The sequence below is a fragment of the Etheostoma cragini genome, chromosome 2 (genome assembly GCF_013103735.1).
Source record: "Etheostoma cragini isolate CJK2018 chromosome 2, CSU_Ecrag_1.0, whole genome shotgun sequence".
Lineage (NCBI taxonomy): Eukaryota > Metazoa > Chordata > Actinopteri > Perciformes > Percidae > Etheostoma > Etheostoma cragini.
Genome location: NC_048408.1, coordinates 25394134 through 25410132, shown reverse-complemented (window position 1 = coordinate 25410132; position 15999 = coordinate 25394134). Strand labels below are relative to the sequence as shown.

The 15999-nt window shown below is 37.8% G+C and overlaps 1 protein-coding gene across 4 annotated transcripts in view; it reads right to left on the bottom strand.

The window, feature by feature from the left end:
- mad1l1 (mitotic arrest deficient 1 like 1) overlaps positions 1-15999 on the bottom strand; it is a 61834-nt gene that overhangs the window by 12705 nt on the left and 33130 nt on the right. For all 4 annotated transcript variants that reach the window (XM_034891637.1, XM_034891627.1, XM_034891612.1 and 1 more), the window contains exon 17: positions 11729-11922. In XM_034891637.1, coding sequence (XP_034747528.1) covers positions 11729-11922 — 194 coding nt within the window. The remainder of the gene's footprint in view (positions 1-11728; positions 11923-15999) is intronic.

The following is a 15999-nucleotide window of genomic DNA, read 5'->3' as shown; positions in this document are numbered from 1 at the left end:
CAGCAGCAGCATCATAATCTACAGCTGACAATTCCCATGCATGGCAATGCTGCTGATTGGTGTGGTTGAAATAAACACAAGGCTAATAAATTGAATATTCTGAAATATGCAGATGAATTTCCTTCAATTTAAATGCAGATTTTGGCATTTTTCTGCAGTCAGAAGGAGGATGTCAGAGAGAAAAAGGAAGCTAGAGAGTGGAGCTCCCACCCAAAATAATTTAATCAGCAGCTATTCTATCCATATTTATAAACTAATCAGCTATTTGTTTACTGTTTTTTAAAGCATTGTTCATGTGTCTGAGCAATAAATAACCAGTGATTACATGTATCTAACATAACTATTTTGTGAGCAGCTTACTGAACGACTAATCAACCTAATTCTCACTAACATAAATACATAAAACATGTTAGTTACAGTTGTCAATACTAGAAATCTTGACAATTAAGATGCGCCCAAAAATGCTTATTATTTTAATTGTCTGAGCGGCTCCATAAATCTGGAGGAATCTCAAGATTTGTGCATTCATAACTTAATACTTGTTAATAATAGTGGTGGCATAATCTTCCAGAAATGCTACCTATAACTATTAATTGCTTCCCTGTTGGTTTTAAATTGCAATGTTATGACATTGTTTACTTCTCAAATGTTTGCTTTTGAACAATTGTGAATCATTTTGTCACAGAGACGGAAAAACCTAATATGCAATACTACTCTGCCTTTGGTGTCACATTTAATGTGTGATTGACAGGTCATTGATCAGCTGGTTAGACTTGAGAGAATGACAGTGTTCTGACCTCTGTGTACAGCTAAACAAAGCCTGGACTATAACTGAAGAAACACGTCAATTGGGCTGGATTAAAAGTGAGAAAGAGAAAAAGGGCATTTCTATGCAGTGTGGTTTTCAGCCAGAACTCAACAGAAAAACATGTAGCATGCATTTCAGATAGGACTCAAAATTAAAAACAAACTTGACTAGTACACAACATTTAGTGGTTGAAATTTTAAAGGTCAAATGTTATGCTTTTCTGTGTTTTCTGTCATATCTACAATGTTACAATGTTATAATGTTGGATTTTCAAAGAAATGAGGTGAACATATTGTAAAACGTTCAGATTTCAAACTATTCTGAACACTCCGGTTTCAACAGTTTTTTCTACTCTCGGCTAAGTCTTAGGCAACTATAAGCCGGCCTTCCATAATTGGTCATCTGCTCCAAGTAGGCAGGACTGGAGTTTTTTTTTTTAAGCCAATGCATAATTAACATTGTGTCGTGTATCTACATGCTAATGGAAGTAAACAATGTCATCTTGACTGCCAGTGTAGTCATATTCTCCCCAATTCCGGTTCACATTACTACTGAAACATTTTCTGTCAGTAGTTTTTGGATAAAAAGCATTAATTTAGCGATTTTTAACAGAAGAAAGTACTAATTCGTTCCATTACAATCTAACGTTAGCATACTGCTAAGTAGTTACATACGAATGCAACATAACTGTAATCTCGGTCGGTGTTGGTTATTTCTTCACAAATTCTGCTAACTTTACTGCTGGGACATGTCCGGTTGTCTAATCTTTGGTTTAGAAGCCTTTATTGTTAATTTCTCACGGTACAAATTCCTGCTATATACTCCATTGCAGTAGCTCCAGCTTCAACTAGTGAGTTATGCATAGGCAGTCAAATTAATGGAAAAAGCGACCCCGTAGACTTGCAATGGAGACCAGTGAAGTCTATTAGAAGCACTTTTCCGGTGATGGCTGAGTGTTACTGCGCAGCTGAGCTGAGACAACATATATGTGACGTGAGCAACCTGTCTGAAAGTAAAAAGTGTAAATTGTAAGTTTTCTGGTAGAAGTGCCAGGAGAAAATCTCAATCACTCCAAATGTTGAAAGAGACAGAGAGCATAGGTGTACGCACGGAGATAACATAGGCACAGACTAATTATATCCCATATGACAAAAAACGTCTGCTACAGAGCCATAAAGTGAGGTACAAGGTAAAGAAGCCTTTTATACACTGTTGTGTTTCTTTAGAGATAAACAATGGACAAATAGTCTTAAAACGCTTCAGATGTAAAGTCATGTAGAGTCATTCGCTGCCAAAGTGGCGCCAAAATTTATGCCAATGGAATGCTAACAGCAGGTGATGGCTTGTTAGCAAAAAATGGCTCCGTGGTAGGTACGCTTTATGGACCCTCGCTAACCCCTTTGGAACCACATCGTGGTGGTTACGGACAGTCCAGGAAATGTGCTGTCCAATCAGAGCAGACAGGGCTTTTTCCGGGAGGAGGGATAGAGGGGAAAAGGGACAGGTGCTCCTACAGAACGTCTCATACAGAGGGTGAATACCGGTACAGCAGCCATGGGCAGTATGCGAAAAATAAAGTTTTTTTTTTTTTTTACATAAAAAACATGTTCTTGTACAAACACAAAATGCAAGTATAATCCTGAAAATACTATATAATCCTTGCCCTTTAAGAAACCTGCAACAGGAGTTTTTTTTGATATACTGTGAACTTACAGTTTGTTGACGCATTTACTGTTAAAGTGTAAGTTCTGACTGGACTTTGTTTAGGCCATTTACTCATCAATTTGGTCTTACAGTATGCCTGAGGCGCCCTGCTACTTTTTGAACATCTTGTTTAAGGCAAAACTGGTAATCACATGTACAGTATACAAAGCTATATATAAGACTTAAAAAACACAATTGTAGATCAAGTTTCTATATCAAATTAAACTTAAATAGTTTGTGTGTATCAACGTGATGTTTTTGGGTGATAACATTAGATGGCTCAATTACAAGTCCTGGCAGAAAACACAAATACTCAGAAGACGCTTGTAAGATATGTTACGTTTTACTCTACTGTGCACAGACATTATTTACAGCATGAAACGTTCCAATAGTGAAGTGCACCCTTAGCCTTTCTCTTATTCTCTTTACTTACTGAAGAAATGAAATGAAAAGACATGACATGAAAAGAACATTTTTAAAAACTACGCCAATGATTCAGCTTCGAAATTTCAAAAGGATCAAAATTGTTGCAACCAAACTAGAGATATCGTCTTGCTATTTCATGCATTAATCATTCTCAAAACTGGTGCCTTACATAATCTACAGCACAGCTGACCACCAACAGTTGGCTCAGAGATTAGGATTTGTTATGCTAGTAGCAGCTAATGCAGCCTTGAGCCATTAGTCTCAATCAGAGATGAGGAGTGAGCTATACAGTTCTGTTAAACTCCCAACTTTCTAATGGTGTGTCTACTCTGTCAGTGTCATTTCCCACATTCCCATTCAACTTTGGAGAGGCATGCGTCGAGTCGCCAGCTCTTCATTTGCATGAAGGTGGCTGGATTCAAATTTTTGTAAATGAGGAGCTGGCGACTTGATGCCCGATTCTCCAAAGAACAGCTCGGTTTGCAGCCTCTCAAAAGCTGACAAAAATCTTTTAAACTGACCTCTGACCATCTGAAATGAAGATTCAGTAAATACATAGCCTTTTCTACCTGAAAGGATTTTCAGAACCACACTTCGGTGAACTACTTTCATACAAGATCGTATTCCGAACAAGTCGCCGTTTTAAAATTTGGAAGGAGCCAGCCGTTCCCGACGCATTCGTCCCATCAGCTGTAGCCATCATGGTTGTAGGAGGGTGTAGACTGTTTTTCTTTGCTTGTCACTGATGTGAGTCTGTGACAGAACTAGGGAGGCCTTCTCCACCTCAGGAAAAGTCACAACCTCAGGTGGACTCATGTGGGGTTCTGGTGTATCACGTTACCATGGAGACAGCAGACATATGTTCCGAACATCGACCAGAGGAGCCAGTGACACTGCAAGCGTGTGCACAGGCCTACACAAATATACTCATACACACCCTGAGGGCAAGCAGGACAGGAAACTGTCAGGAGAAATCAGAGTCAACATTCTCTTCCTTCTCTGGGATTTTAACTCCAAGATTTCTCTCTAAAGGTTTAAGAACATAAAGCCACATCCACGGAAATGGAGTTAATTTATTCACTCTTGTATTCCCATCAGCCTTTGGGTTTACTGTTTATTAGTGCTTTGCTGATGTTTATCTTCACAACTATCAGTGATACATCAGTGAGTGTTTTGTTTCAGTCAGTGAGCAAAATGAAATTCAGTCCCAGGAAGCCTTCCTTCTCTTCCCAAAATATTTAAAACACCCACTCATCTATCCTTTTCAGTTTCTTATTCATTTTTTGTTCTCAACTTTGTCCTGCACACATGAAGAGATCATGCATGCATGCGCACACACACACGCACACACACACACACACACACACACACACACACAAATCTTAGATAACCACCCAGCAAACAACGTTTCGATAGGAATGCAAGACATTACAGATCTGTTATTTCACAGACAATTCTAGACCCGTTTTGCACAGGGACAGATTAAAGATAAGCATACGATACACACAAAACATTCATCCACAAACTTGAAAACAATGGCTCAGCAAAATCAAAAAAATTTTTTTTTTTTTAACCACATTATACCAGAGTGACATCACCACAAATTAGCTTTGTTATCGTCCCGAATTTCAAAACCGACCACAATGGCGGCTCGTTCGGAATACAATCTCAACGAAAATAATTCACCAAAATGTGTTTCTGAAAACATTTTACGCGAAAAATAGACTAAGCAGTTGCTGAATCTGTCTTCCTTTCAGATTGACAAAGGTCAGTTTAAAAGATTATCATCAGCTTTTGTGAGGCGGCAAACCGAGCCGGCAGCTCCTCATTTGCATAATGGTGGCTAGATTCAACTTTATGCAAATGAGAAGCTTCTCCAAAGTCCCGCCGACGCTACCAAAATGCATTGCACTTTCCCACAGAAATGAATGGGAAACGGGGAAATGACGCCGACAGTAGAGACACACCATGATAGATACATTTTTTCTAGGCTTGAGAATTTGTGATATCTACGTACAGGTAGTGTTTAATTTAACATATAATATACAAAATAATGTTTAAAATGCACCTTAGCATCTGTTCTGACTACACCTTATTTTCTACCGCACTATTTTACTTTAAATATGTGTATTTATACGTTATACTTCTTCCCAACTGTATGTATCTAGTTTCTGGATATTTATACCTCAGTTTTTGTTTAGTTTATTTAAGACGTTATATATGTATATTTATCACTGTACATGCTGTGCACACCCATTTAAGCATTTATTTATTTAAATTCATATAACTAATAACTCAACTTTTCCACAATTGTGTCTGTGCTGTATTCTTTTAAGCTGTGAACTTTGCGCGTACATTTGTACTACTGTGTACTGTGGTATGACAATAAAAGCAATGTTCAATCTTGAATCCTAATACACAGCAGGGCTGGGAAGGATTCAGCCAGACTCTCTGTTCTCAGCCGAGATGGTCAGCATAGTGCTGCAGTGTTTTACCATTGCCCTTTACACTGCATAAATTAGCCTAGCAGCTAGCGGAATTTCCCTCTGCTTATAGCCTTATCCTGACAAAACGACCTTTTAGATGAATTTTTTTGTAGCCTAACATTGTTAAAACAGAGCAGCATATATTGGTAGAGAGAGTATGAAGATAGCGGACTGCCGAGTCAGCCACACTCTGCTCAGCTGCTAGTCTGCTTTGGGGCCTCGGCTAATGCCATGCCCTCGGCCAACCTGTTTTATATAGTCTATGGACGGACACTTTTTTAAATCTTTGACCATAGAGCTTTATAAAGACTCTTGTGAAGACTTTCACATTGAGCTGAAATGGAAACACTGTGCTGCAACGTATGTCGTCAGGTTTAATGAAATGTTGTTTATTCTGTTACTCTATAGTGTTTAAGGAAAAAGCATGAAGTAAACATTTGGGAGTTTTTTTCCACTGGGCGCATCTGCGCTCTGTTCCGGAGTCACTGATGAAGTCGATGTTTGCTCTGCTAACGATAGGTTTATTTTCACGCGAGCAAAGGGGCGTTTGAACAGCCGGGCAGGAAGTGAAAACGCGAGAGCATCTAGTCAATTTACCAAAAGACACTCCCCCCAATATTGTATACGTCTCCTCTACAACACCACAGACTACAAGAGATTTATCTTGGAGATGGAAAAACATAATAGACATCACAGATCTTTTTTTTTTTTTAATTGACAATGCCAGAAAAGAGATGGCATGGAGTGGGAGTGCACGGAGTGGAAGGTAAACACTAGCTTCTGAGGCTCCCGTACGTCCCGAAACGTGGGTAACATCCTTCCGTTTACCAGCAGTATTGGCAAGAGATGAAGAAACCAAGTCTGGAGAAGTTTTAGTGTTCACTGTTAACTCACTATACATTGTCTTTGCTATGTCTTTTCCTCTCAGTCTTTTCTCACAGCGGCACTTATCTGGTACTCTCACTCCGTTACCGCTCTCCTTGCTTGACCACACACGCACCGCTATCACCCGCTCAACGCACCTGCCCCTCTTGCTCTAACTTGTTCTCATATCCGGGGTTACCTTTAACCGGCGTCTGCTGCTTATTGTTGTCCTATGAAAGTATTCTTGATTTTTTGCTGCTGTTGTTGTTTTGCTTTGCCTGTTTGTCTTACTGCTTGTGTATGCCCAATACTTGTGTTCTAGGCTGCATGTAATTAACATAATACTTGTTGTCACATGTAACGCTTGCTGTGATTGTATTCAAGTAGTCGTAGGTGTGTTGGAAATGTTTTGATGTGTGCTGCTGTCTTTTTAACTTTAGACATTTCTTTTTTAGCCCTGACCGCACCCCCTCCTCCCTCAAGTGTCTTTGCCTTTTGTCAGGCGGTACAGGTGTTTCGTTATAAAATTAACTTGCTCATTCTCCTTTACTATATAATCAATAAACAGAGGTTAAAAAACAAAACAACACTTTATTGTCCCTTATCATTTTAAGTAGCTGCCACACTGCCTGCCACTTTAAACACTAACACAGTAAAGGCATTAAATCTGATTGGTCAGAAAATGAGAGAGGCAGGAGATAACATGCTTATCACTGAGTGAGTGTGAGTGACACCATATACCTTTTTGGCTCAGCTGGGCCACAGCGCTCCAGCGCCTGACCCCTCTCATGGCACGAGTCTCATTGGCCCTGTGGCCAGCAGCAACCCTGATAGTCAGGCTTTGCTCAGTTATTATTATAGCTATTATAGACGAGTGACTCAACCATTCAAGCAGTGATGGCTTACAATCTGTCTTACACACACGTACGCATTCATAGGCAAACACACATTTGTGTGGCGTTAATCATTCCCAAGTTGCTGATAAAACAGACACAGTGTCATTAAGACTTGACAGTGTTCATAAACTGTACTTTATTAACTTTCCGATTCCTTCTCTCACTCTCACACAGAAACTAATTATTTTAGTTTTTTCAAAAGACACAATTTTATTGCTTCTTTAAACCAGTGCCACTATTGAAATTTTTGCTCCGTCGACGCATCACCTATCACCATCCCTCCATACACACATTCTTTTCTTTCCCTCCACCTCTCTCTGGTGAGAAGGTTGACAGTTAATTGGGACTATGTTTTAATGAGCTGGCCCTGAGATTTTATCTTCTCCTTTCATTAGGAGAGGGGGGGGGGGGCAAGGAGAAGAGTGTCAAGGAAGCATCAAGGAGGGAAGGAAGGAAAGAAAGAAAGAAAAAGACAGGAAAGTCAGTCTGTCGATAGAGAACATCTAGAAGTTTTTAGTCACTGCTGTGGCAAGCAGAGCTCTGTGTGTAAGTATGTGTGTGTGTGTGTGTTTGTTTGTTTGTTAATGAGCTAATCAATAGCAGTAGTGTGTAAGCCCAGCAGTGGGTCTGTTCTGGGAGATTACTTACAGAGACACACAAATTTAAGGACTTGTTTGTCTACAATATGCCTGTTTTTTTTATCTTTATCTGACAGATGCACTGCTTCATTCACTACCCGTCTATAGCCAGCATTTTACAAATAAATTATAAACTATTTCTATAATGTGTTGGACGAAATTTAAATTTCTTGGGCCTGCAGGAATCTAATCACTGTTTATGCAATAAAAAAAATGTCAGTAAAGCTATTGTATCCTGTAACAACAGACTTTTTGGACTTTGTGTTTATCTGAACCTTTAATCGGGGAAATGGTAATGTTGTTAAATGCAAGCAGTGCCTCCGTCTCCTTGAAACGTCTGGAAGAAAAAGGTTCTAATAACTCACTGGCTCACACAGCTAAGGTGTTTATCTCACTGATTAGCAGAGCCTTGTAAATACCTAATCACTGATGCTAATCAGCCCTCTCACCTAGGGGTGAGCTAAAAATGTAAATTACACAAATGCTCATTTCAGACTATTACACAAACATGTTCTGCACACTTTCCCTAAATAATTCAGTCATCAAAGCCATTTAAACATAACCTTGCATGTATCCATTATTAATTGACAAACAGCATTTATGCACATGAACTAGTTATGACTAAGTAGCTGTTACATCATTCGGGTTCTTGTTCGTAACACTATTATCCAAGAGCCACACAGTTACAGTCAACTTTGACAAACACAACTGTTGCAAATTTATGTAAAATTCAAAACATGTTAAGTAAATGCTGTGGGGGTGTACATCTGGATTTACCTGAATATAAAGTTGATGCAATAATTAAATAAGTAACTTTGTATACACACACACACACACACACACATATATATACACACATATATACACACATATATATATATATACACACATATATATATATACACACATATATATATACATATATACACACACACACACACACACACACACACACACACACACACATACATACATATATATATATACACATATACATATATACACATATATATACATATACATATATACACATATATATATATATATACATATATACACATATATACATATATACACATATATACACATACATACATATATACATATATACACATACATACATATACATACATATACATATATACACATATATATATATACACATATATATATATACATATATACACATACATACATATACATACGTATACATACATACATATACATATACATATATATACATATATACATATATATACATATATATACATATATACACATATATACACATACATATATATACATATACATATATATACATATACATATATATACATATATATACATATACATATATACACATATATATATACATATACATATATACACATATATATACATATATATACACATATATATACATACATATATATATACACATACATATATACATATACACATATATATACACATACATAAACATATATATACACACACATAAACATATATATACACACACATAAACATATATATACACATACATATATATATATATACACACACATAAACATATATATATATACACACATAAATACACACATATATATACACAAACATATACATATATATACACACATACACATATACATATATATAATGAATATAAAGAAAATAGAAAATTGTGAGCAGCTTTTTCTAAATTGTATCTACATTTTATAGATTAAATGATTAATCAAGGAAATGAGAATGAAAATGAACCTCTGAGCCAAGTTAGTGATAAAGACTGAATAAACAAAACCTTTCTTGAAGCCATGCTTACTATCATTGTGTTTCTCTACAATCCCTGCTGAGCTTCACACAACTGACTGAATGGATGAGTGAGAGAGACAGGAAGGCCTCTCATTTGACAATTAAACTTGAAATGTTTGGATTACCAAATTGTAGAGATTTTAAAAAGGCCTGAAAAGTCAATATGAATAAAGGTTGAAAAGATAATTTGAAGGAGAATTTGATATAATGAATGCATGAGAGAGAATGTGACAGTTGCAGGTTAAACAGCTTACACCATAGGAGGGGGATTTGGGTGCCTCTGCTAGAGGGGGATATTAGCAGGATTATCTGGCAACCCTGTTGCGGAGGTGAATAACATTAGAATCCTATTAGTAAAGACTTCCTGTCCAAAATCCCCCATTTGCTCTCCACTTACTCCTGCCTCATCCTACAATTAGTCCACTTTATATTCACACAACCCAGATTACAGTCACACACACACGCGTGCATCAAGAGTGTGTTATGTATATTGTTATTCATGTGCATTTGTGTGTGGCTGTCCCTTTGTACTTTGTGACTAGCGTCATATTCCATTAGTAGTACAGGCCTCGTTGCTCCCATAGGCCACCAGGGGTGTGTCATACACACACCGACAGTGGAGAACACCCGGAATACTAATACAGGATGTTTTAGCATTGGTTTTGTGTGAATTTCTTTGTACATGCTTGTGCTCTCAACAAAATGGAGGGGGGCTGTAGTGTGAGATTGGCGTGAGTATGTGGGCATCTGAGCATGACAGTGCGCAGTATGAGGGCATCACGACTGTCTGCGTGTGTTTGTGCGTGGGTTTGTGCGTGTGGATGTGTGTGTGTGAATGTTTGTTCTATGAATGCAGTCTGAGGTTAATAAATATTGACAGCAAATTATCTCTTCTGGCAGGGTCGCAGGTGGGTTCAATGGAGCAGATTGGACACACCAGCAACAACAACAAAAAAAATGCCTACATGCACACTCAAATCTCCCCAGTATTCTTATACTCGTGCTTTTTTTCTGACTGCACTAGCATTCAAGTGAGTCCATGAGCAAGGCAGTAATGAGCAGTTGCAACAGTCTAGCACCTGACCACTATAATCACCCTGCCAAGATAATAAAGCCGCCTTCTACCTCGCTGGTATGGATTCTCCACGGCTCTTGCTGTAGCTAGAGGCCCCCTATCATAACACAACAACATAGTGATTAGCTCCTGCTAGACACTCAGATCAGAAAGCAACGGAGAGAACGGGAAAGATAAACAAAAAGAGAGGTATAGACAAAAAGTGTAGCTTGACAGGATGAAGAGAGGGGAGAAGGGGAAGGAAAGAGATAATATGGTAAGTGCAAAGGGAGCACAACAGGATGTTTTCACTGTAAAGCTACTTAAGAAAAGGATTTAGCTCAACTGCTAAGGGACAGACACACATATGGTCTTTATTTAGCCCACTCAATGTGTGTATGGGGAGCAGTGATCGATTAATGCAGCCCGGCAACATTGCACACAAACAGAGAGAGAGAGCGAGAGAAGGGGGGGGCCCTGTTCCTCCCCCTGCACGGCTGAGTAGTGCACAAAGCCATAATGTGGCGTAATGGTGCATAAACGAGATGAGGGATTCAGTAAAAAAAAAAGGGGTGGAAATAAAACACCTTGCAAGGTCAAAGTTGCACTTCCTGAAGCATTAGTGGAAGATCCCACCAAGACAGAAATCAGCACTCTCACAGATGCTGTAGCCTGTAGGAATTTTGATGTTGACAGTTTCCTCCCTTGTAACCTCACACTTCTATGTTAATGATCAGGGTGCGTATGCTTACAGAAATACACACTGCCAGTGGCTCACAGCCACATGCAACCATATCTGATCTCAGCATGTGTGTAGGTATAGATGTACAGCTAGAATTGTGATAAAGTGTCAATTTGTGTCTTTCTGGTCCTGGAGGTCATGTTACAGTTTACCACACATTCATGCGTCACCGTTATCTCTTTGTCTGTAAATACTGACTCTTTGACAGCAACAAAATTATAATGTCAAATTATATCAACATTAAAGTACTCAAAAACAGTGTGGTATGTGTCAACATTGCCCCGCCTTAAATGTAAAATACCTTTTTGAAGAGCAAGGAGTCGTCCATGTGCTCTGCATAGACTGAGGTGAGCCTGTACTGGTTTTCTGTGGTGATATCCATCTGATAACCGGTCAGGACGTAACAGACTGTGCGGAACTCCTGAATTTTCCTCTGAAACACCTCCTTCAACCTCTGGTTCCGGAGCTCGGAGCTCTCCATCTGCTTACGTAAATCTGCAACACACACAAAAGGTAGGGATAATACATCAGATATTCTGACACAATATTTTTTATAACATCACTCTGTATACTTGAGCAACTCAGATATTTTACTTATTTTACTTTTAAGATTCTGCAACACGTGCAAGAATTCTTTTTCACAGGGCTCCACAAGTAGATGCTCAACTCACTCAGCTAATACAGCATAGATGGACAGCTGCATATCAAATATAGACCCCCTGAGGCACTTTATCTGCTCCCTTAGGGTCTACCAATCCACTATAATGCACAAAATGTAGTGGTGGGGACACACAGCCAGCTGCGTCTACAAGCTGGGAGCAGATTTGTGTAGAGGAGAAGCAGGATGGTGGATTGATTTTAATTTGTTGAAAATCAATTTGCACTAATTACTTTAATTGGAAGACTCGATTTGAGAAGGCAGAGAAATTAGTTTGCCAGAGCAAAAGTGAGTCGTTATGGGAAGAAATGTATAATGTTACTACTGCAGAAAAAGTGAAACATGCATTTGAGTATGTGGGATTGTGCATGAATATATTGTAACATTAGAAATGGTGAAAGAAGAGAGGAGAACGGACAAGCCACAAAGAGGCAAACGTTTTCCACGATGTTACCAAAAACACTTGTGTGTGTGCGCTCTATCCTTTCAAAAGGGGCCGCATGCAAAAAAACGGCCAAATTGCTCTAATTAAATAGCAGTGTTTGGTTGTCAAGAGCTATTTATATCACAAATAAACTTGTGTTAAAACATGTGACTAAAACAGGCAGAACAGAAAAAGAATAAAAAATGCACCATTTCATTGTAAAAATTAATCATGCAGGTAAAGTATTATCACATGTACACAAATCACTCAGCAACGAGATGGTAACAAAGAGATGAGTTACACTGTAGCAATAAAAGTAGGGGAATCATAGCCTGGACAGAATTATTTGTAAGTGGTATAGTCTAATTCCTGACTACACCACAAAGCATTGAAAAACCTGTGTGTATGTGTGTGTGTGTGTGTGTGTGTGTGTGCTCTAGCCTTTCAAAAGGGCAGCGTGCAAAGAAAAATTGACAAATTGCTCTAATTAGATTAGAGTTTAGTTGTCGATAGTTATTCACAAAAAAGTTGTGTCAAAACATGTGACAAAAAAACAGCCAGAACAGAAAGAGAATTAACAGAAAGATAATTCAAAAGGGGAGCAAAACTCTTTGACATAAGGCAGATAAAATGCTCATAGTGGTGTTGATAAATTTTTCAAGGTCAAAAGCATATGCCTCACTCAAATGTCAATCTACATCACTAAGAATTATCAAAAAAACAGTTAAGGCAGCACAATTAAACAAATTTTAATTACAATCACGATTTGGGCTTCATACAATCAAATTCGCGTGATCGAGCGATATTTTTAAATGAGTCATTTTGTTGCTAGAATGCTCCAGTTTTATTTTCTTTCATTGAGCTTTTTTTATTTTTTTTTAGCATTTTAGCCTTTTTAATCCAGTTACTACTGTAGCTAACGTTATTGTTACCTGCTGTGTAACGTGTAATTGGTGTTAAATAGCGTGACATGCAGCCATGTTTCTGTTGCCTCTAACGTCTGTTCTGGAGCATCAGGGAGCAGCGCAGACATTTAAGTGGCACCGTAATGAGGTACCGAAATCCCAGTTGATGTTTTGTACGGTGGGTAACGAGCATCCAACATACAACTTCAACATAAGAGGAATGTGGCACAATATGGATGTGAATGCGGTTATAAATAGCCTATGTGACAATAAAATTTGTTATGGTTGAAACCAACAAGTAATCGTAATAATTAATCGTGATCTCAATATTGATCTAAATAATTGTGATTATCATTTTGGCCATAATCGTGCAGCCCTATTACCAGTACTATTGTACTACCTATAGTACAACCTGGCTCCTGGAACAAATTGCAGCACTTCCTTAAAATGCATTCACTTGTGCCAGTTTAGAAATCTGGTTTTAAACCTGCAAACTTGTACTTCTCCTGACCCCACTGCTAAATAAAATCCAAATGCTAAATAAAATCCGAAAGGAAACCGTTTTCTGTGTTGTTTTGTTTTTGTCTTTATTTTACTTAATGTCATTGTAAATGAGGGCTGCCCCTCAATGATCGAGTATAAATAAAGGTTGAATGAATTTATGTTCTATTCACAAACAGCTATTCACAAATTCTGAATTTTTTGTTGCTATTAAAAACACTTAAATATAAATCTTATATCCGTGCGGCAGTTTACAGTAAAAGTGGTTCATTTAGATGTAGAAGTTTATTATTATTTTATTCTCTTATGAGCCTATTACATTTGCAGCATTCATTATCAAACAAGTAAATGCTCAAAAGTATAAACTTAAAGAGTATGTGCGTGTGTCTGTGTGCCCGTCTGTCTCCTGGGTGACTGAGCTCCTCTTGAGTGTCAGTCAGTGCTGATAAATACTGTTTCAAGACTTCAGCATTGTGACAAAACTGTCACTATATGACAGCTATCAAACTGCAATGAAAATGGCGGCAAACTCTCAAGTGACAAGGATGGAATAGACACTGCTCAAATTGACTGCAACATGCAGACAAATAAGCACGTACACTGGGAAATAAACATGTCATCGCCGATGTAAAGACGGACGTTTACAAGTGCACACACAAATATGCCAATGTGTAATAGTGAGTACATCAATGCATTTGGGGTGAGACATTTTCTACACCAACTGTCAAGTTTTGACAAAGTAAGTGACTTCTGACTTTTGCCCCTAATTGGTCTCTACAGGTCTCTTAAAAGCTGTCAAGAAATTCCACTGCACACAAGGGAGGCTATTATTTATATATATATATATATATATATATATATATATATATATATATATATATGACTGCTAATTTTCCAAACTGAACTTTGCCAAATGTATGCATATGTTGAATGTAACATGGTAAAATTAAGATAAATGGTACAGACAAAAATATTTGTTGCTTTACCAACAAAGAACAGCAGGAGTTACAAATGGTAACCGATCTGGCCAGGAAACACAACTCAATTGTAATATTGTCCTGACGGTGCTTCTTGTGAATTCAGACTTCTAGTCATAGAGTCAAATGGAGAAAGGGCAATGTTCTACGGTGAAATGTATGAAAAATGCACCATTTCATTGTAAAAAATAAATTATGCAGGTAAAGCATTATCACATATACACAAATCACTCAGCATGGAGATGGTAATGCAGAGATGGGTGACACAGTAGCAGTAAAAGTAAGGGAGTCATAGCCTGGACAGATTAATCTGTAAGTGGTATAGTCTAATTCCTGGCTACACCACAAAGCACTGACAAGATGTGTTAATATGTAGAAGCCTTACAGAAGGACGACAACTAAAGTTCAGTTCAAACTCTATATATTTAATAATATTTTCACATTGACTGCAGTAATCCTCAGGGCGCTTCCAAGAAGAAGTAAAAAAATAAAACCTTTATTCACAAAATGTAGTCGTGTGTAAAGCCAGGAATAATACTTAGAACAGCTTTATTCACTGGTTTAATCTATTTTTAATGCTTGATGAGTATAATAGAAGGCTATTCAAGGTGAAACATGAGCCAAATTAAAGAATAAGTCATGTAACTGTAATCCTAGACTTCATTTTACATGTTTTTGAAATCCCAACTGTTGTTATACTGTCATACCTAGCTCTAAGGTAACTGGTAGCACTGCTCACCTATACACAAACATGGCTGTCTATTTATTATAAAAAATGGATGCCATTAAAAAGCTTCTCATGACCCACAGTTTTTGAATGTAAATGGAAATTTCATGACTGCAATAATTGTGTTTGTGTAGCAGATTTAATGATTCCATTTGCTATCACAGGGTATTCATCTCAATTTGCTTTTTATATGATTTATTATCAGCCATCAGTTTATTTCCACACTGTTAACAGTCTAGTTTCATTCTTTTTTTTTTTATCTTGTTTTGAATGAGTTTATTTTCCGGAGACCTGGTTGTGTGTATTGTTGGCGGCCTCTGCTGCGCCCCCGCAGACTTGAGCCATGTAGCAGTAGATCAGTCCATAGGGAGTTGGGTTGG